At 35.9% G+C, this 23,230-nt stretch overlaps 1 protein-coding gene across 2 annotated transcripts in view; it reads left to right on the top strand.

The window, feature by feature from the left end:
* Positions 1 to 23,230, top strand: part of 5-FCL (5-formyltetrahydrofolate cycloligase) — a 186,300-nt gene that overhangs the window by 122,263 nt on the left and 40,807 nt on the right. Inside the window, exons 4-8 of one of the 2 annotated variants that reach the window (XM_089448730.1) lie at positions 2,398 to 2,439; positions 2,638 to 2,683; positions 2,828 to 2,898; positions 2,994 to 3,083; positions 3,291 to 3,547. In XM_089448730.1, coding sequence (XP_089304856.1) covers positions 2,398 to 2,439; positions 2,638 to 2,683; positions 2,828 to 2,898; positions 2,994 to 3,083; positions 3,291 to 3,346 — 305 coding nt within the window. In that variant the 3' untranslated portion in view covers positions 3,347 to 3,547. Of the gene's footprint in view, positions 1 to 2,397; positions 2,440 to 2,637; positions 2,684 to 2,827; positions 2,899 to 2,993; positions 3,084 to 3,290; positions 3,548 to 23,230 lie in introns of those variants that run through there. The other variant, XM_089448731.1, reaches the window with a different exon arrangement.

Raw genomic sequence — 23,230 nt, 5'->3', positions numbered from 1 at the left:
CAGGATTTCGATGTCAGTAATAGGCTTCATCTTTCCTGTGGCTTACATAAAAATTACTTATGTTTATGATTTTTACTCAGAAGCCCTAAGTTGGCTGAAATCACATTCTTTTGTTGTTGAATCTTTGTCTATAAGTTTTATTAACAACCTTTGGAGCGAATGTGCAGTCATTGTAGACAAAATTTTATAATAATTATGTTCTTTTTTCTAATGAAGGATTTTACTGTTCTATTAATTTCCAGGTTTCGTACTCTGTAGTTTTTTTAATAGGGTCCATACCCGCATGACCAATAATTTAACTCCTTTTCTTTCTTTTCTAGAACAGTATTTGCATTTTGTTACTATGTATGTTAAGAACAGTGTTTGCATTTTGTTACTATGTATGTTAATAATGTGTATACTGAGACAAGGTTTCTCTAACTTCTTGTATCACTTTAGGTAGAACCTTATATAGCTATAATTGATATTTCTCTCTTATTTATATAAAAAAACTTTCTTTCTTTAAAACTGCAGTTTTCTCAATAACCATAGACAAGGTTTTACTCCCTTATTAGTTTTAGTTTTAGTTTTTAGTTTTTAGTTTTTTTTTATGCATGTGTATGTTGTAAATTTTTTATATTATCATATATTCATGTTAGTGTATTTTGGGTATTTATGTTACTTTTATTTGGCTTTTATAACCAAACATGCATATTATTTAATTTATTTAATTTATCATGTATCTATATGATTATACTAAATTTCTTACATGCCGAAATGATTTAAATGTTTGAGCAATAATCTTATGTCTTTGCAATGTGCATTATGGACTTTGAATTTGACTTTAAATTGATTTTTTTTATATATATACATTTTTTTTTTGAATTTTTTATGTTGAACTTTATTGACAAAATTTTAGTTGCCGAACTTTATTTGAATTTCAAGGTCGCCGAACTCAAACTCAAACACGAACCTGGTGACTTAGGCTGTAATTCTGTGGTCAAACCAGCAGTAAACTCGGTCAAACAGTCCCCAATCACCTCGAAATTTGTGCCAAAGAATGCGGCCTGCAGAAATTGAAATTCTGCCCACAAAACAGAAGTCAACGCTGGTCAAATACTCCAAGTCAACGCTGGTCAACACATGCCCTGATCCCTGAAATTTTCGGCCTCCAAAACCAGGCCAGAAATCTGCCTTCCTCCACACATCCGAAGTAGAGAGCCTCCAAGTTGTACAAACCAATCAAGTGAGGAGAGAGAAGATGTAATGAGATAAGTGATGTCTAAATGAGAGAAGGGTCACTTCTATTTATACACTTTGTTGAGGGTGAGGGGACACATCCATTGGGCTTCTTGAGCCTACATCTGACTGAGGTCGACCTTGACAATTTTTCCATGAGAAAGAATAAATTCAAAATTCCATTTCTGCTTGTCAGAATGAGATGATCTTTATATCAAAATTGTACCTCTCGAAAAGAGGAATCCAATGCAATAATCATCTCCATCATATGAGCTGTCCTAATGTGGGATTGTTGTTGCAGGAACAACTAATGATGTTGGCATTCTCTGATCTGAAACTTTCATCTCCAATGCACCCAACCTTTCATCTCCAATCCTCCCCGCCTAGAGGATGGGCTGCTTGAAGCTTGATGGATGTTATAACCATGTATTTCTGGCCGCATTGACATTGTTATTAAGGAGCATTTAGGAAATCCTCTCATTTATGATGCTATCACTGGAGAGAATCATTTTGCCAATATTCGAACTTTATAATTTATTATGGACAAAAAAGGGGCCGCTTAAATGAGTAGCTTTTGATAATGTAGCAGATAATTATGTAATCCCTAGGAAAGAAGGGGACGTTCCCTAGGGAAATTGCTGAGCCATTGGCTGTCAGAGATGTCAACAAAAACTAGACACAACTTGCTTGCTTTATAGCCTTACACTATTGAAAAAAGGCAGAAAGGTGAAATTCAAATGATCTAGATCTGAATAATCGTTCCATCCAAAAAGGTTATTTTCCCACCCAAACAACTAAAGATAAGTGGATATGCATTCGCCCATCAAATATGAAAACATTTAAACTAACAAATGTCAACTGCAAGTTAACATGCTACGGCATACTGCACATAATACTATTCTTATGATACGATGTTTACAAAATGTTGTTTGATGCATCACCAACATGAAAATCTGCCTGGACCTCTTGTTTGGGATTGCATCTGTCCTTAGGTATGCATATCATATGTTTATTAACTGCTTATTCAAACTTGATGGCATATCCCGATTAATTTCTGTAGACCCCTATTTCTACAGAATGGAGTAACGGTGTATTACATATCCTGTGCATTTTCAATAGCCTTGGCTATCCTCCCTTGTATGGATAATTACAAGTTGGTGATATTTGTGTCCTGTGCAGTTCTGCAGGCAGATGAACCAGTAGATTTGCTGCTCTTGCCTGGTAATTGGTACTTGACGCTAAAGATTAGCCATATTTTTTCCTTTTTCTTTTGAAATCATCTTGAGAATAGCATAGTTATGTAGATCAAATATGTAAATGTAGCAAACAAACAGTGGAAATAGTGAAGACTGAAGGCAGTAAACATATATGTGATTAGACTCCTAATCTGCTTTTTCTTTTTTCAATTCAACATGGAAGGGCTTGCCTTTGACCTCTCAGGGAGACGTTTGGGTCGTGGTGGAGGGTAAGCTTAATTCTGATCTTAATTATGAGTAGTTTCACTTTCAATGATAGTTGAAGCAAACCATAGGTGTCTTAGAGGGTTGCTGTCTTTAATTAGATGGAGAATTCTGACCAGAAGTTTTTGATTGGATATGCCTTCCAAAAGATATTATGATCTTTTTCTCAAAAATTACCTGGAGCTCGCTGGAAAAAGAGGCTGGCAGCCACCTCTGCTAGGTAGGAATATATGAATTAATGACGGGAAAATAGCTTTCTCATTTCTTTCTAATGTTCTGGCTGTTTTTATAACTTTTCTTGCTGTGGTTTTGTAGTTGCATTGACATACTCTACACAAATATTGGACGAACCAATCCCCGTTTCTCCACATGATGTTCTGGTAGATGCTCTTGTTTCACCATCTGGTGTGTTCACTATAAGCCCAAATGCATTGAAAAGAATGTGATCTGAAATAATAGTGCCAACTCCTTTGCTCATCAAAAAGAAGACTTCAAGGAAATGGCTTCTGATATCTAATTTTTGAATTTTTATGCATTTGAAGCTGACTACAAGTTTTTCCTTACTAATGGAAACTGTATTCTCTATGTGTGTTGGATTATGTATTTGTAAAGGGATCCTCTTCATCAATGCAGAGGTAGGTGAGCACTTCATCCAATCAAAAGAATAAATCTGATTACAGAACGAATAATTATGAACTTGCAGCTTCCATTCCTTGATTCTCAGTGACCTTACAATTGAATTCATTTCCTGTATGACCAAGTAGACTTTTTGTTTTTCAGTTATTTTTTTCACATCTTTAAATTCGATGTGCATTTCAGATTGTACCATTCAAAAAATTGTTGTCAATTTTGAATATTTCTTGGTTGTATCTTCTGCACACCGCTCGGATCCCCTTTTTTCCCAGTTCAAGTACTTACTTTTATAGATGAGGAAAGCTGATTGACATAATTACTTTAATTTCAAAGTCTTCTTCCACTTTCTTTCTGAGCATTTTGGGTTTTCCTAACAAGTATCATTCATGAAAACCATTTGTGGTGAAAAACATAGTAATTCCCACATTAAAGTAAAGATCGAAGTTAATAAAATCACTCCTTGAGGCTTCAAATTATAATTTGGATTGGACTCAGCTTTTGACTCGATAAATGACTTGACTAAAACAAACATAACATGTTCAAAAAATATATATAGATACATATGTTAACACAAACAGATAGACACCAAATATGCATGTCTGCTGATTTATATTGCATGTAACTTGTAAGGGTGCAGAGGAAAAAATACATTAGGGTACATCAATTGTAAATTTTGAGACATAATCCATAAACATTGAGGCTCTAAATGGTTGCTAAAGTCCAAAAATCAGCAAATTATGATTCAATAAGTATATAGTATGTCATGAGCCTTGACCCTTGTTATCAAAACCTGAATGGTTATCAAACTAGTCGACTCCATGAATTGGAATCAAAGAAAAACAAAAAATAAAACTGAAATACAAAACTGGTATATATATATATATATATATATATATATATATATATCTATGTGAGTCCAAACCATCATGCACAAATATGAAAAGTTTATTATGTACATAGCAAGGATGCATATAATCAAAATGGTACAAAGTGAATGTTATTTGAACCAAACTATGTTAATAAAGAGGTTCTAGATTGCCTCTGGAGTCCAAAAATAATCATAGTACTAATTAATAACTATAGTATAGACCCTAGACTTCACAATTTAATAATAATATAAGAGAATCATTTGAATTCTCATCATGTACATCCTTCATGATTAGACTCAAAAATGAGATTTTGGCTTGATTCCCATCTCCAAAAGTACTTGTCCAACAACAATGTTCAGATCCTCTAGTTGTGGGAATTGGGTCTTGTTGTCGTCTAAAGTGTACACCTAAGGCGCAATGCTCAGACTAGGGGTTGTCACTCTGATCCTTACGCACTATGTTTAAACTCTCCCCTAGACAAGCTGAGGGGGATAGTCCCTAAAGATGGATGGAAATGGGAAACCTGTTGGAACAAGAAGTCCTAGGAGACTAAGGGCAAAACAACTACTATAGGAAACTTGAATTAGGATTAATTAGCAAGCGTGATTATAAGATTGGCAATGATAGATTCAATTCAAGATCAATACGGCAACAATAAGATTTAACAGATTAGAGACCAGTGCCTTAAGACAATGCTCAATAAAGATTAAACCACTCACAAAATGGAGATGTTTCAAGTTACAAGACAAACAATGCTTCAAGAAAAGTGTTAGTGCAAGGAAATAGCACAATAGTAAAGTATAAGTAGATAAATGTAACTTGCAATAACTTGTACTTCAAAAGAAATGCTCAAGTAAAATATGACAATATGAAGGGACAATGAGCAAGTAAATTAAAGACAAGTGCAACAAAATGTGATATTGCAAGGAAAATGTAGTGCTCAAAACTAGCAGTATGCCACAAGAGAGAAAGTTAGATAGATGAAATGCAAATTAAGCTATGTGAAATGCAATGTCTTGGTTAATTTTAATTAAAATGCCTAATCTAGATGAAATCCTTCTCAATTGTTTTGAAACTAGTTTTAAACAAGGTTGTAGAAAGAAGGTCTGAAGAAGAAAGCTAGGGCTTTATTAACGATACCTCCTTTTGCTTCTAACGACCCAAGTGCCTCTATTAAGGGATTGCCTGCAAGAGAACTGAAAGGTCACATGTTTTAATTGTTGAGCTATTGAGAAATCTAGGGTAGAGACAAGAGGTGATTTCTCTGGTAATGATAACTACTTGTGAATGCTTTTTACTTTTATAGGTTCTTCTTTAGCTTTGATTATTATAGTGTTCTATTCATCAAACAACTATCAAAATATAAATAATAGTGAGACAAGGGACACATGATGTAGGCGATCAACCAGGGCCAAAACCTCTCCAACTTGAGAGGAAAACCCAAACAAATTCTTCTTCTTATAGAATCTTCAAGTGATGAATTTCAAGACCAAAACCCTTGACCTAACAACCTCTCCAAGGCCAAGTCACAAGACCTTCTTCACAACTTCTCCTTCTTGCCTAAGTCAACACTAGTCAAACTAAATTCTTGAACTTCTAATCTCAGCATCTCTGAAATTTTTGCCCTTTTCCACAATCCTGCGATTCTCGGCCTCCCAAAAACCTCTGCAATTTCACACGTGTGAGCTTATTGGAGGAGTTTGGTGATACTTTCCTTCTTCGCTTGACTCAGATACTTATCTTTGTGATCTCGGCTAGCAATAACGCTGGTTTAGTGACCTTCTTCTCGGCTTCTTCAAGGATTGATGTAACCCTTATTGCAGAAACCCTAATCTCTATCACACGTGTGAGGAAGATGATCCAAAACAGTGCCAAAAATTCTTCGCTCTCCTTCCCTTTCCTTTCGCTGGATATGATGCTTCCTTCTTGTGATTTCTCACACTTTCTTCTTGTTAGAAAACGTATTTATGTTCGATCTTCAACAATGTACTCGAGTCATTATGTAATGTACTTGTCAAAATAATAAAGAAAATAATTTTTCTTATTGTAACAGTCACTTATTAAAGCATGGGTTTCATGCTTGGGTCATCATTATATTAGTCAAAGTCCCTATTGTGGACTCCTAGGATTAATATTGAGTTTATAGAGTCATTGTATATTTGAAGAGACCCTTCTTGGGCTTTTGAATCATGTAAAAAGGTTTTGTATCAAGTCAAATATGAATTATGTGTCCTCCACATCATGTTGGCCTAAGGACCCCCATTTGACCCACTAGAAGCTTATATATTGAAGGAAGGCAAAGTCATTTGGAGCACTCACTCTCAAGGAAGTTTAGTATCTCAAGAAGAGTTGGAGAAGTGCGAATTCTGTTTCCGGGAGGACGAAAGAAGTGCGAGTTTGGGGGAATCTGTAGAGAAGAAGAAAATCGAGTTTTTGGTGCCTCTCTCTCTCTCTCTGTTTCATGGTCTGGGTTGGGAGATCGAAGTCTCCTAAGATTTCGTTGTTGCTAGAAGCTGCATCTTGTCGGACGCTGTTACCTTGTCAAAGTTACTGGAAGGGGTCGAAGATCTTAGAGGCTGACATGGTGTGGAGGGAAAGTTTGGTCTTGGTCTAGGGTAAAGAGTCTCATTGAAAGGAAGAATTATCTTGATTGGGTTTTCCCCTTGAGGGGGGTTTTGCCCTGGCATGTACCTATATCTTGCGTCTCTCGTTTTGTGATCTTCATATATGCATAATTTCTTGATGAAAGATAAGATAATAAAGAAGTAAAATAAGCCAACACACTTAAGTAATTATCAAGAAAGGAGAATCAAACCTTAATATAATATCCTTGATTTTGCAACATGGAATCAGAGCTTAGGTCAAGAGAAGTTAAAGATCACTTTGTTGGCATGGATTCTCCCTCTATGGTGAACTACATAATATTGGGTTTCAGCTCTGCTAGAAGATGGATCAAGAAGATCATCTACTACTTATTCAACAAAGTCAAGAGTCAAGGATTCTTGACTGCCCTTACAAGTTCTCTTACTGATGACAATGCATGGATCATTGATAGTGGGGCATTGAGACTCATGACAAAAGCAAGCAACTACACACACTACCAAAGGAGTCATCGTCTAATGCAGTGGAATGGGGTGACAACAAAAGCTATGCTGTTAGAGGTCTGGGATCTACATCATTGAAGCTGGATAATGGATCGAAGCTGCATCTCAAAAACATTCTCTATGTTCCAGGTTTGATAAAGAATTTACTTTCTATTTCTTGTTTAGAAGATAAAGGGGAAAATATTGCTTTTGTTGATGGAAAAGTATTGGTTTGGGGAAAGAACTCTAGTGTTGACAAAGCTAGGGTTATTGGAGTTAATGAAGGAAGTCTTTACCGGGTTATCACTCCATCTCCTCAAGCTTTGGTTCATATGGAAATAAGTGCCATTGAACTATGACATCTAAGGTATGGTCATCTTCTGTTAGATCACTGTAATACTAGTGATTTACCCATTACTATTGTAGTTGTATCCCTTATTAATATTGTTGTGCCCCTATTGTCTCCATATTGTTATTACTGTGCCCCATAGAATCCCTCTATTGTTATTTTTTTGCCTTTATATTATTATTGTTAGGTCGGCTGGGTTATATTGTGACTCCTTATACTCCTATATATAGAAAGGAGGTTTTGTCATTTGAATCATTCATTTGTGTAATGTAAAGGAGGTTGCCCCCTCGAAGAGGTTGAATTCTAAGGCGTTGATCTATATTTTCTATATTTTTGTGAGCTGGTTTCATAACATTTGGTATCAGAGCTTTGGATTCTAAGGTTTCGCTGCTCCAAATAGGTCATCGTGGCATTTTCGCTATAACTTTTTTCCGCGACGTTTTAGAAGCTAAAAAAAACCCATTTGAGACGAGATCACACTGAAGCTCAGGTCTGAATTTCAGAGCTTTTCGCGCTATATTTGCGGAGATATGATCTGAGGAAGTTGGTCTTTTTGCAGACTCTTGAATTACATTCCAAACAGGTGACCTGGGAAAAATCGTCATAACTTTCTCTCTGAGACTCGGATTGAAATTTCGTAAGAAGGTACAGAAAGAGAACGGATTGTAGTTTCTTATATATATTTTTCAGAGCCAAAGGTCGAAACAGGGAAACGTGGCACGTCGTATAAGTTCGCTCTACTGAACTAGTCTATAATCAGGTCACTGTGGGAGATTTGGCATAACTCTTCCTTGGAGAATCCAATTAGGATCAGACTGGTGGCATTGGAAAGAGGACACAGAGGGCTACTATAGGTCACAATTTTAGAACTGGATGATCCGAAATTACAGAGATACATCAGAGGCAATATCGAGCTCCTACAAAGTGAAAAAATATGTGTAGAATTTTTTTAAATTTTTGCGTAAGCTTGGTTTGAAAAATCATTTTGAAGGAATTCAAAGGGCATAGTAGAGAATTACTATCGGCAACTGATGCCTCGTGGAAAGAAAATGCAAACACCTAGTAAGCAACCTGAAAGCTCTAGCATGACTCATGAAGAAGAGGAAGAAATGCTACATGATATATCAAAATTACAAGACCAAGTGCAACAAATTTCACTGTCACAAAAGCTAACAGAAGCTAAGATAGATGGCGTGGAATCTAAGATAAAGGGCGTGGAAGCTAAGATGAATGGCGTGGAAGCTAAGATTGACGATTTGAAGGTAGATTTGAAGACATATTTGACAAATTTTCTACAAGAAATACTTACTAATGGTGAAAGGGTAGTAAAAGAAACTCATGATGCGAACAAAAGAAATGTTAATCATGATTTCATAGACTCTAATGTTGGATCGAAGGCCCACCATATTCCAAAAACCGATATGAGGAAGTTTTGATGGCAATGATCTGCAACATGGATATTACAAATGGAGTAATTTTTCGATCTCAATAATGTGAAAAACACACAAAAGGTACGTATTGCAACTTTATATTTGGAACCAAATCATTTTGTATGGTATCAATGGCTTTGCTCTTGTAAACAAATTATCACTTGGCAATTTTTACGGAAGAATTGATAGCATATTATGAGGATACAAAAAGCAACACTTTTTTTAGCCAATTGATAAGTCTCAAACAAAAGGGTTCAATAATGGAGCACATTGAGGAGTTCCGAAAATTGAACATAAGGGTAAAAAATATTCTAGAGGAGCATAGGATTGATGTGTTCATAGGGACTTTAAAGGATAATATCCAACATGATGTTCACCTTTTGGGAATCTGATTCATTAGAGAAAGCATTCAGGTTAGCAAGAAAAATGGAAAGCAAAATTATGGCAACTAGGAAGCATACCACTCACAACTATAAAGATGGAAGTGTTATTGCCCCTAGTCTTCCACAACCTATAAGGTTGAAACCACAACAATTGGAAGAAAAAAGAGCAAAAGGGCTTTGTTACAGTTGTGATAGAAAATACACTAAAGGTCATAAGTGTGCTGAGAAGAAATTATTCTACATAGATTGTGAAGAGGAAGAAGAAAAGGAGCAAGAAAGGTCAAAAGAAGAGGATATACTCCAGGAACAAAGACTAGATAAAGAAGAAATGAATCCGACCATATCTTGTAATGCATTGGTTGGAATTACCACTCCTGAAACCATCAAGATAGAAGGACAAATCAAGAAGAGAAATGTAATAGTGTTGATTGATTCCGGAAGTACTCACAATTTTATTCATTGTAAGGTAGCAAAAGAATTGAATTACTTCCTATATCTAGCACCAAAGTGTCAAGTGATGGTTGCAAATGGAGGAACAATAAATTGCTCTGGAAAGTGCCATAATATCAAGCTATCCATGGGAGAATATGTATTGACTAGCCCAATGCTTTCCATTCCAATGGGAGGCGCTGATGTTGTACTAGGAGTCCAATGGCTACAATCCTTGGGTACAATAGCTTTTAATTTTCAAGAACTTTTCATGAAATTTTATGTGGAAGGAAAGGAAGTTGAATTAAAGGGTATTGCAAGGAAACCCGGAAAGATAATTAGCTCTAACGATATGACAAAGCTTCTAAAAAAGGAACAAAGAGGTGTAATTGCACAATTATGTTCGTTAGATGTTCCCACATCGGAATCATCTAATTCTCAAGATCTCCAAAAGTCTTGGACAATCATTCCAAGGTATTTGAGACTCCCAAAGGTCTCCCACCTATTTGTGATCATGATCATGCTATTCATTTGATTCCAGGAAGTCTTCCTCCAAACATCAGGCCGTACAGATATCCCTATGCCCAAAAGAGTGAAATTGAACATATGGTTGCAGAAATGCTAGAGGCTGGTATAATTCAACCTAGTCAAAGTTCTTTCTCTGCTCCAGTAGTATTGGTGCACAAGAAGGATAGATCATGGTGCATGCGTCCCGATTATAGGGAGCTCAACAAGCTCACTATTAAAGATAAGTTTCCCATTCCTATCATTGATGAATTATTGGATGAATTGCATGGATCAATTTACTTCACCAAGTTGCATCTTCGTTTAGGATATCATCAAATCATAATGAAGACTGAAGACATTCCGAAAACATCATTTATAACTCATGAGGGTCATTATGAATTTTTTGTCATGCCTTTTGGCCTTACCAATGCACCCTCTACATTTCAAGGTTTAATGAATTCCCTTTTCAAACCCTTCTTTAAAAAATTTGTGTTAGTATTTTTTGATGATATACTAATCTACAACAAGTCTTGGAAGGATCATGTTGAACATGTTGATAGGGTGCTACAACTATTGGAGGAGAAACAATTATATGCAAAAGGATCCAAATGTTTCTTTGGAGTACAAGAGGTGGAATATTTGGGTCATATTGTATCTCATGAAGGAGTTAAGGTAGACCCTAGCAAAATTAAAGCCATTAAGGAATGGAAAATCCCCACATCCATAAAGCATCTGCGAGGATTTCTCAGGTTGACAGGGTATTATCGCAAGTTTTTTAAGAATTATGGGAGAATAGCAGCACCTCTAACAACATTATTGATGAAAGATGCATTTTCATGGACTCCAGAAGCAACAAAGGCCTTTGAACATCTTAAAGAGGCAATGTGCCAAGCACTAGTCTTAGCTACACCAGACTTCAAAACCTTTATTGTGGAATGTGATGCTTCAGGAAATGGAATTGGTGCTGTTTTAATGCAAGATGATTGACCCATTGCTTTTGAAAGTCGTCCAATCAAGGGAAAGTTTTTACACAAAGCTATTTATGAGAAGGAAACGTTGGCAATATTACATGCACTTAAGAAATGGCGACCCTACCTAATGGGAAGACACTTCAAGGTAAAAGCAGATCATGATAGCCTTAAATACTTTTTAGAATAAAGATTATCCTCTAAAAAGCAACAAAAGTGGGTCACAAAGATGTTGGGTTATGAATTTGAAATCATCTACGAAAAAGGGAAGCAAAATGTGGTGGCAGATGCACTCTCAAGAAAGGATGAGGATGTGGAAGCATTTTTGTGCGCCATTTCTATTATCCAACTAGATTGGATAAACGAAGCAAGGGAGGAATGGAAGAATGATGAAGAAGTGTGGGCACTTATTTGAAAGTTACAACAAGATTCCAGTACATCTGATACATTTAGCTGGCAAAATGATTCGTTATGGTACAAAGATCGCTTATACCTCTGTAAGAATTCCCAACTCAAGCAAAATATTCTTATGGAATTGCACACTTCTCCCTTAGGAGGGCACTCAGGATTTTTAAAAACTTACCACAGGGTTAAGAAGGAATTTTTTTGGGATGGCCTTAAATAGGATATTCAAAAGTTTGTGGTGGAATGTTTGGTTTGCCAACAAAATAAAGTTGAAACAATTAAGATCTCGGGTCTATTACAACCTTTATCCATTTCAAACCAACGTTGGGAGGAGGTTTCAATGGATTTTATCACAGGTTTACCCAAGTCCGAGAGAAAGAGTGTCATCATGGTAGTAGTTGACAGACTTACCAAGTATGCACACTTTTATGCATTATCACATCCATTTAAAGCCAATACAATTTCTACTGCATTTATGGAAACAATTCAAAAGCTACATGGAAACCCAAAGATTATTGTAAGTGATAGGGATCCCATTTTGACTGGAAATTTTTGGACAAACTTATTTTTTTGTTTCGATACTCAGTTAGCTCATAGCTCATCTTATCATCCTCAATCTGATGGGCAAACTGAGATAGTAAACAAATGATTGGAAGGATATATTCGTTGCTTTGTATCTGATAAACAAACACAATGGGTCAAATGGTTGCCTCTTGCTGAATGGTGGTATAACACTTCCTTCCATACAACAACAAAAATGACCCCATTTATAGCACTTTATGGATATCAGCCACCATCCATCACATCATATTTAAGAGAAAATTCTAAGGTTCAAGCAGTGGAACATCACATCGAGCATCAACAACAAGTCCTCCAACTCTTAAAGGATAACCTCGTGTTGGCGTAGAATAGAATGAAACAACAGGCAGATCAACATCGCAGCAAAATAAGTTTTGATGTAGGTGATTGGGTATTCCTACAACTACAACCATATAAACAAATGTCCCTCAAGAAAGCTAAGAAGGATAAGAATTTATCACCAAAGTATTATGGTCCGTACAAGGTGTTGCAAAAGATTGGTACTATGGCATACAAATTGGAGCTTCCTGCAGCTTCTCGAGTGCACCCAGTTTACCATGTTTCATGTTTAAAGAAGGTTATAGGCCACAAACTCCTAGTTCAAACAATATTGCCAGAACTTGACGAGGAAGGGAAAATTATATTGGAACTGGAAGCAATCACAGAAACAAGAACTCAACAGCTACGAAATCGATCAATTTCAGAGTATCTCATCAAGTGGAAGAACTTATCCGCTAAATATTCCACATGGGAGGATGAGAATTTTATGCAGAAGCATCCAAAACTACTCAAGCATTGAGGACAACACTTTTTTGAAGGAGAGGGGCATGTTAGGTCCCTATAATACTAGTGATTACCCCATTACTATTGTAGTTGTATCCCTTATTAATATTGTTGTGCCCCTATTGTCCCCATATTGTTATTACTGTGCCCCATAGAATCCCTCTATTGTTATTTTTGTGCATTTATATTATTATTGTTAGGTCGGCTGGGTTATATTGTGACTCCTTAGACTCCTATATATAGAAAGGAGGTTTTGTCATTTGAATCATCAAAGAATCATTCATTTGTGTAATGTAAAGGAGGTTGCCCCCTCGAAGAGGCTGAATTATAAGGCGTTGATCTATCTTTTCTATCTTTTTGTGAGCTAGTTTCATAACATCTTCATTATAGGGTCATCCCTACTCTTAGTCGACTGGTTCATGGTATTCCTGACATGAAGTTAGATAATGAAGGTGTGTGCAAGGGACACTCTTTGGGGAAGCATACTAGAGAGCCATTTCATCATAGTGAATCTAGATCTAAAGAAATATTAGATCTCATTCATTCTGATGTATGTGGGCCCATGTCTGACAAAACACTTGGAGGTCCTCTCTACTATGTAACATTCATTGATGACCATTTGAGGAAGACATGGCTCTACCTACTCAAAACTAAAGATGAAGTATATGATAAGTTCAAGGAGTTCAGAGTTGCGGTGGAAACCCTAACCGAAAAGAAGATAAATACTTTAAGGTCTAACAATGGTGGGGAATACACCTCTAAAGAGTTAATTGCATATTGTAAGGACGCAGGTATTAAGAGGGAGCTCATTGTTCCCTACTATCCCGAGCAAAATGGATAGGCTGAAAGGGAGAAAAGGTCAATTGAAGCAGGCATTCGAACTATGCTCCTTGATCAAGATCTACCGAAGTTCTTATGGGGTGAAGCATTGATGAATGCCGTGTATGTTCAAAATAGAAGTCCTCATAAGAGTCTTGATAATACTACACCCGAAGAAGTATTCACAGGAAAGAAGCCGAGTGTGGATCATCTCCGCATATTTGAAAGTCCAACATATGTCCATGTTCCGAAAGACAAGCGAAAGAAGTTGGAATCAACAAGCATCAAGGGAATATTCGTTGGTTATAGTCTTTCCTCAAAGGCATATAGAATTTACATAAAGGAGGGAAGATACATTGAAGTAAGCATGGATGTCATATTTGATGAGAATCAAGGTCGTGAATAACGAGCCCACCATTATTCTACTATATAACGAAGGATTCAAGAATGCAAGAAGATGTTGGTTGTTGAATTTGAGATGAAGGATCTAGGACTGATGCATTACTACCTAGGTCTAGAAGTATGGTAGAGACCTGGGGAGATATATTTGGGGTAAGGAAAGTACATCATCAAGTTGTTGCATAAATTTGGGATGATGGAGTCCAAGCCAATGGTTACTCCTATGATCACCAATCTCAAGAAGTTGAGGAGCTCCAACTCTAGTCTCGTGGATCCTACCTTATATCGTCAGTTGGTGGGTTGCCTGATGTATCTGGTAAATACTAGGCCAGATATATGTTTTGCAGTAAACATTCTTAGTCAGTTTCAGTTGGAGCTTTGCCATGATCATTGGATAGCTGCCAAACATATATTGAGGTATCTTCGTGGCACTATACATCACTGCATAAAGTATGATAGTAAGGAAGTAAAGCTAATTGGCTTCTCAGGCTCTAATTGGGGTGGCAGTGAGATCGATGGAAGGAGCACCATTGGATGATGCTTTAGTCAAAGAGCTACTATTATCTCATGGATGTGTAGGAAGCAAGATCCCGTTGCATTAAGTAGTGTTGAGGCAAAATATGTGGCTGCATTTGAAGTAGGAAAAGAGGTTGTTTGGTTAAGGAAGCTTCTGATAGATTTATTCGAGAAGTCTCTAGGTCCTACTGTGATTAACTGTGATAACCAAAGTTGTATCAAGATGTCTGGAGATCCCGTGTTTCATTCGAGGATGGAACATATTAACAATAAGTTCCACTTTATTAGGAACTTGGTGCAGGATGGGGTCGTGAAGTTAGAGTAAGTTCCGATAGATGAACAGGTAGTAGACATATTGACAAGGGCTCTTCCTAATAAGAAGTTGAAATATCTAAGGAACCTGTTGGGTTTGGTAGATATTGGTGATTGTATTGATGATAAAGAAATGGAAGAGATTTGTTGAGGCTTTGCGAGTGAAGCATTGCCTGGGGAGACATTAGGCCAACACTCTATGTTGATGTCTGGAATCCTGGAATTGAAAAGTTGGTGTTGTTTATTGAGCTCTGTTTTGAATACACACTTGTATGCTTGGGTTGGTGGTTAGCAAGTAAGCCTGATGGTACTTAGAGGGGTTGAAAGCTTGAGTCATACTTGGATAGATTGCCATGGTTAGGAATCTAGCCATGGCATTGCGGTGCCTAAAAGTTCTTCATGTTTTCATATAGTTTGAGATCTTCCATTGTATATATACATTATGAATAGTGTTAGAAAATGTAACTATGTTCGGTCTTCAATAATGTACTTGATACATTATGTAATGTACTTGTCAAAGGAATAAATAAAAGAATTTTATTATTATAACAATGACTTATTAAAGCATGGGTTTCAAGCTCTGGTCATCATTATATTAGTCAAAGTCCCCATTGTGGACTCCTAGGATTAATATTGAGTTTATAGAGTCATTGTATATTTTAAAAAACCCTTATAGGGCTTTCGAATCATATAAAAATGTTTTGTATCAAGTCAAATATGAATTATGTGCCCTCCACATCATGTCAGCTGAAGGAAGATCAAGTCGGCCTAAGGATCCCCATTTGACCCACTAGAAGCCTATATATTGAAGGAGGTCAAAGTCATTGGGAGCACCACTCTCAAGGAAGTTCGATATCTCAAGAAGAGTTGGAGAAGTGTGAATTCTATTGTCGGGAGGATGAAAGAAGTGTGAATTTGGGGGAATCTCTAGAGAAAATCGAGTTTTTGGTGCCTCTCTCTTTGTTTTGTGGTCTGGGTTGGGAGATCGAAGTGTCCTAAGATTTCGTTGTTGTCGGAAGTTGTTGCCTAGTCGAAGTTGTTAGAAGGGGTCGAAGATCTTGGACGCTAACATGGTGTGGAGGGAAAGTCTAGTGTTGGTCTAGGGTAAAGAGTCTCAAAGAATACTATTGAAAGGAAGAATTATCTTGACTGGGTGTTCCCCTCATGGGGGGTTTTGCCCTGACATGTGCCTATATCTTGTGTCTCTTGTTTTGTGATCTTCATATATGAATAATTTCTTGATGAAAGATATGATAATAAAGAAGTAAAAGAAGCCAACACACTCACAAGTAATTATCAAGAAAGGAGAATCAAACCCTAATATAATATCCTTGATTTTCCAACACTTCTTGGATTTCAAATGCTTGGATGGATACTCTTCAAGCGAGGTCGAGACCTCCTTTATATATTAGTCTGCCCTTGAAATAAGCCGACTTGTGCTAGAGTATAGGCCAACATCTTCTTCTAGAATGATCTCCATCTTCTTTTGAAGGCCGACTTGATGGAGTACTTGTGGCAAGGTCTTGGAGGGTTTATGACTCAAATAAATTCTCTTTTACAATATGTAACATGCCCAAATGGGTCGTCAATACATGACAATGACTCAATTGACTTCATAACCAATCCTAATAGCTCACAATGGGAGCTTCATCTATAAAAATAAAATTCCTTGAGCATGAAACCCATGACTCAAGCATAACATAAATAATCTTCTTTTTCTTTACATCAATCACATAAAATCATGATTACACATGTCATTATGAATACCAAACCTAGTTACATATTTCAACATGAGCAAGGGTTTAGCCTCTCAAATTAGATGAAGAAGGTGGCCCTAAAACTTTTTATACAACCAAGCTTATGCTTGGAGGTAAATTTTAGGATGCACCACTAAAACTAAAATGACAATGCAAGTGAGATTAGATAGTTTCAATGAGATACAACAATGGAAAAATGCTTCATTGTAAGAAGTGTTAATTTATTTGTAACCAAGATTGTTTAATTATCACTTAGAAACACAAGATTACAAGATCCCAATAGTAAACCACTGGAGCACTTTAGGATATTACTCAATGAAACAATGAAAAAAATCTCAAATGCCTTAGTTATGATGCTTATTAAGACGATCTTCGCTTATATGATATTACAATTATAAGTGAGACTTTAAAATGATGCAAGCACAATTTTAATGTGGCAGATGAGATTGCTAATAGTAACCAAAAGAAAACTAATTTGGATTAGATGAAACAAGACATTAAATCTTCAAATTCAATTTGATCAGGAAGCGATTAGAAGATACAAGATATGAATGCAATTAGGATGCAGTGCAAGGGTTAGCAGCTAGATCTAAGTTAGAGAGAGAGCTACTAATTTCTCCGTTTTAAATAAGGAGAGAAGGATGCCTTGGAACAAGTTTCTAAGCTCTCTAAAAAGAAAGGCTTGCTTTTATTAATGAAGGTTACACGAGAAGAAGCTCTCTTGGCAAGGAAGAAGACTCTTCTTCAAGGAGTTTCACAACAAGAGATAATAGCTTTACAAAATGGAAAGTCTCTTGAAGACACCAATGAATCCACTCTAAGATAGTTCTGAAATTTCTTTAAGAATATGTCTTCAAAAGATTTTAGATCTCCCAGTAAGATGATGACAGTGAGAATGCCCAGGACAAAATTTAGAAAATACAATGTGATGATTTTTTGCTGGGAACTTGACAATTTGATGAATATTACCACTGCAAAACAAAATAGACCTTGCAAGCACCTTAACACCAATGATTGAAATATACTTACAACCAAAGTATCAAGTTGAAGACCCTTATATTTGAGTTTTATTTTAATTTAAATGTTGAGGGGACTTTTATTAAGTTTTCAAGGCTTGAAAGCCTTCAAAATTTTCTACAAATAATCAATGTTAGTTTAGGCCTAAAAATCTTGTTGCACCAGGTGAAAACACTAGCTTAATGCCCAAAATCAGATAGAAAAAGGCCTTCCAATAAGGTTTTCTCGACCTTTGCAAAGTGCACTAGGTTAGATCACTAAACTCTGCAAAGCAAAATGACAAATGCTTCAGATCTAAAAGGTATTAGGCCCTCTTAAAGGCTCATGGAAAAGAGGGATAAGGCCTCTAGGCCTTATGGCTTCACTCAAAAAAGAGTATGTGACAGTGAAACATCAAATGACCAAGCTCTGTCCACAAACAAGTGATAAAATACTTGCAAGCGATGGATTGGGACCCCCTCAAAGCAATCTCCCTGTGATTAGATGCAAATCCAAACCAATGACGAAACCTTGCAAACAATGGAATTAGATATGCAACACAATGAGGGTTAGTTTATGAATTGAATGCAACAAAAAGAGACCCTAATCAGGTCTGCGGCTAGGGTGACAGACCCTAGAAAACCTGCGGCTAGCCCTCAAGGAGTCTCTAAGCTATCATATATGAATGGCAATATTCAAGCCCTAAATCAAAGATGAAGACCCTTTGCAATTGATGATTTAAGCTTTCCAAACAACAAGGGTCAATATGTAATGAAATTCAGTGATAAGATCCCTTGCAGACAACAAATTTAGGCTTGCAAAACACCTTAAATTAGTCCATAGATCACATGCAATAAGAGTAAGACCCTTGTAGACCTGTGGCTAGGGCTAATAGGCCTAAACAGGCCCATGGCGAACCAAAGTAGGCCTTCTAATTAGATCTAAGCCCCAAAAAATGTTGATATGCCTGCAACAAATCAACCCAAGTAAGATTTTTGGAGAAAATAGAGAAATAAATGCAGAAATTATTTAAAAGATAAATAAATGTGAAACCCTTGCCAAAAATCAAATTTGCAGTGATAATTATGGCTTCTAGGGCTAGCGGATCCTTTAGAAAATTTTCGCTTAATCCATGAGGCCTCCCAATTTGCAGATCGAACCTTAGAAAGGCCTAGAAAAGCTTAGAAACCCCTGAGGCCCTGATCAAAGGCCTAACATTGCATTTGATGGATGAATATTGCCCTCAAACCCTAGCTGCTAGGCTAGGAGAGGGTTATGGCCTTCAAGAGTTAATCACTTTGTGAGATCGATGGCGTAAGGTACATGCAAAACTTTGAAACCCTAAACCCTACTTCAGATCTGCAAAACCCATGTTAGAAAACCCCAAATATATACAAAGATATTAAAAATATATACAAAAGTTAGAGGTTTTATTTACAATTTATCTACAAAAGATTTGCAATGATTTGTAGCTCTAATTAGCAGATATTCAATGAAAGTACTTAAGAATAGATGAGATAAAAAAATTTAAATAAATGATCTTGATAGAGCAAAAGGAAAGAAACTCCCTTAAAAGTGTCCTATGATGAGCCTTTAAGATGATCCATTATGGTTTCTTCAATCCTTGTGCCCAAGTAGTTGGTGGGTTCAGCTAAAACTTACTCAAGTATGTGAGATTTGATTCAAGAATATTTTCTACAAATACTTGAAAAATATGTTAGATCCAAATGGAATTAATTGGCACAAGGAGAGAGAAGTCTAGGGATTCCTTAACCCAAAAAATAGTGTAAGATAACTATGCACTAACTAATCCCAAAGACATGGAAATAACAACATTAAAATTTGGTAGAATATTATGCACAAAATCAAAATAAATCTACCACAAGAAGCTAAAGAAATACAGACATAGCTTTGCCCCAAAGACTTTGATTTTATTGATTAGGAAAATATTACAGAGCTTCCAGAGCCAATTACACCATCCAAAGATGTTTCAATGAGGAGCCTTAGGCTTCTTTCTATAAAAAAATGAGATATCTACATCTCCCTCCAAGTGGAAAATGGTTAGGCCCAAATAAATGCTAAAATTTGACTTGAACTCGGAGAATAACGACTAATTGATGCTTGATCCATGCAAAAATTAAATCTCGTCCCTTGATCTGGAAGAAGAAATTTGAATTTCTTGATGAAGGCTTTGAACCTGGTCAAAAACTATTTTTTCCAACCTTTTTTTATTGAAAATGCTCTTTGACTTAACCACCATGGGCCAAAGGTTTGATTTTTCTTAAAAAAACATTTTTTTCCTTTGATAGACGGCCTCAAAAATATTTTCTAATTTCTTTCCTCGAAATTCCATCATTTAGTTTAACCACCTAGACGCAAAAAATTGATTTTCCTTGCGAAATTATTTTTCTGGTCCTATAAATTTTTTGTGGGATTTTTTTGCCTTTGAAATTTTTTTTGGACAACACATTTTATATCAAATATTATGTGGACATCCCATACATAAGGAGAATTTTAACAATTAAAACCTGACCTCTAGACACCCAAATTCCGTGACACATGACATATGATCTAGTATGATAAAAATACATAAATTCAGTAGCACTAGGACTACCCCTGGAAACTTACTCTAGCTTTAGGGTATGTGTGGGAGAAAAACTCTACTAATTATTTGGGTTAGAAAATGCGAATAATTGGCCGAGGGTAAAAACATTTGTAGAGTGAAACTCTTTGCTAAGAATCAAAGGCTTACCTAGATGTTTTCACATGGCTTCATAGTCATACTAGAGTCATTTTTACAATGATGGCCCACAGTTGGTTACAAAATTGCTGAAAGATGATGATGATTTATATGATTTATGGCTACTTGACTACTCGAACATGATGGAATGCTTTGGAAAAATGTGTATTGCTATAGGGTAGTTGACACATAGTGGTCAACAGGTCCAAGTCCATAAACCGCTATAATGAGGGATCTCTATCATCTAATACTATGTTGCTTGATTTAGGGATCTTGTTCAACAATTGGTTGCATCTCAATTTAATGTTGTTCCAAACATAAACCACATCATTCAATTGTTTTGTTTCAAATAGTTTCTTTTTTTGGTGTGTATATGCTCAAAACCACTACAATTACATTCACACCTAGAAGTACTACATGTCTGGCTCACTGCCCAAATTGCAAACATTTGCAAATCAAGGCAATGACTACCAAAATGCCCTCGCTAATAGGCTGCATTAAGAGTTGAAGGCACAAAATATTAAGCAAATGAGTTTGAAAATTTGACTCAACTTTTGTAATGATAAATATAATTTGAAAAGTTTGAAGTTAATTACATGGTGGACCTTTGATTTGCTTCATATAGCTATAGATATGTTGAAGGTACCAATACTCATTGAAATGCATGAACTTATTGTGTACCTTATCTTGTACCTTAGGATCAGGGATTATGCACTAAATGCATTCATACAATCCCTTTTTTACCTCTCTATCTGCTTCAAAATATTTTGTACAGTGGGACCTTCGTAAGACAAAGAAACTTCATCAAATGAGTTTGAAACTTTTTTTAAACAGTTGCAATAAATAACATAACTTGACAACTTTGAATTACCTAGTGTGGGTTCAAGTAATAGCCAATTGCATGTAAAGGTTGAAGGAGTTGTTTGTTCCATCTATCATCAATGGTTTTCCATAAAGGAAGTTTGTCTTTTATCACCGTATGCTACCTTTATTGCCTCTTTGGGTTGATCAATGGCGTTATAAATAAAACCCATGGCAAGTTTATCACCATCCCACATTTGTAGGACTTCCACAAAAGGCTCATTGAATTGTACTATATCTTTTTCCTTTTACCAAAATGTGTTTTTTTTCAAAAACTTTGTCAACTATGTCTTTCCCTTCAATCTTTCTGCACCATTGAGATGTTTTCCACTCATCACAAGAAAAACATCTTTTGCAAGTTGGGTTTTTGCTAAAGGATGGATTGCAAAGTAAGATAGTTTGTTGCAAATCATGTAATAGTTGATCGAACAAGCTATTTGTCTCTAATTTTTTTCTATAAAGTTAAAAACTTGTGTGGCTGTAAATTTACATGGTTATGCTTTTTGCTTGGTCCACACACTTCTTTAGCCACTCAATTTTGTTAATATCCTCAAGAGGTCCAGACAATGTGCACACGTGGAGTCCATTGGTGGGGTGTTTTTATTCCAACATCCTTCCTACCCTAGTGTGTGTTGGGTCTAAAATGCGGATGCAAATTAGAGTTTCATTTCCTATCAATATGGGTAAGTAAACTTCGAGGATCATCCAATATATATGGACTTAGAGACAAATTAAACTAAGCTGGGTGAAGAAATGCCAAAGCTCCCTTACAGGAGGTCTTTCATTGGGATCTCCAACACCTATTTAGTCATTTAATCAAAATGAAATCTAAAGACATTGTGACAAGTGTAAGAAATATTAAAGCTCCCTTACAGGAGACTATTCATTAATATTTCTAATCATCTTAATCAACAAACTATTTAAACTAATGAAATTAAAGCACTTAAACCTAATTCTGATTGATTGCATGAAATATTAAAGCTCTCTTACAAGAGACTATTCATTTATATCTCAAGCATATGAATCAGAAACTTAAACTAATGAAATCAAACATTAAATAACAAATCAGATTCATTGAAAGAAACATTAATACTTTCTTACGAAAGGTCATTCGTTAATATTTCAAACATATGAACCAATAATTTAATCTAATGAAATTCACAAACAAACATAAAATGAAAGTTTACCAAAACAAAACGAGCATGCAAGTGAGGCAATGGGGGCCCTCCATAGCTCCACAAGCACACCTAGAAAGAAGTCAAATGTAGAAGAAAATCCAATCCACTTTATTTATCATCAATTGCAAATTGCAATTACAAGCTCCAAGTTCTACATTCCAAGAGGTCCTAAACTCTACATTACAATGATTCTAAAATCTAAAATTACAAATGAAGGATTAAGTTTCTAAATTCTAAAAATTAAGATTATAAATGAAGGAGGTAACACTCTTTTATACAAAAGTTATGATAATAAACTCATAAATGTGGATCCACTATTCCCTTTTCAAATCCACATCTCTCAACCAATGATGACACATAACCCTATCCTTGATGATCTTTTCCATGAGGTCCATGATCTCCTCAAATTCGAATTTGAACATAGAGTGCCACATAAGGGTGCCTCAGAAGCTTCCTTTGTACCTACACATGTCAACAAACTCATTTTAATTGTTAGGTATAAGTATATGGATATTATTTTCTAAAGTTTAACCACAAATTCACTTAAAAATACTAA

The sequence above is a fragment of the Pinus tabuliformis genome, chromosome X (assembly GCF_031772625.1).
Source record: "Pinus tabuliformis cultivar Carrire ecotype Pingquan chromosome X, CPIR1, whole genome shotgun sequence".
Taxonomy (NCBI): Eukaryota; Viridiplantae; Streptophyta; class Pinopsida; order Pinales; family Pinaceae; genus Pinus; species Pinus tabuliformis.
The sequence above is the reverse complement of the archived record's forward strand: the minus strand, read 5'-3'. Positions and strand labels throughout refer to the sequence as shown.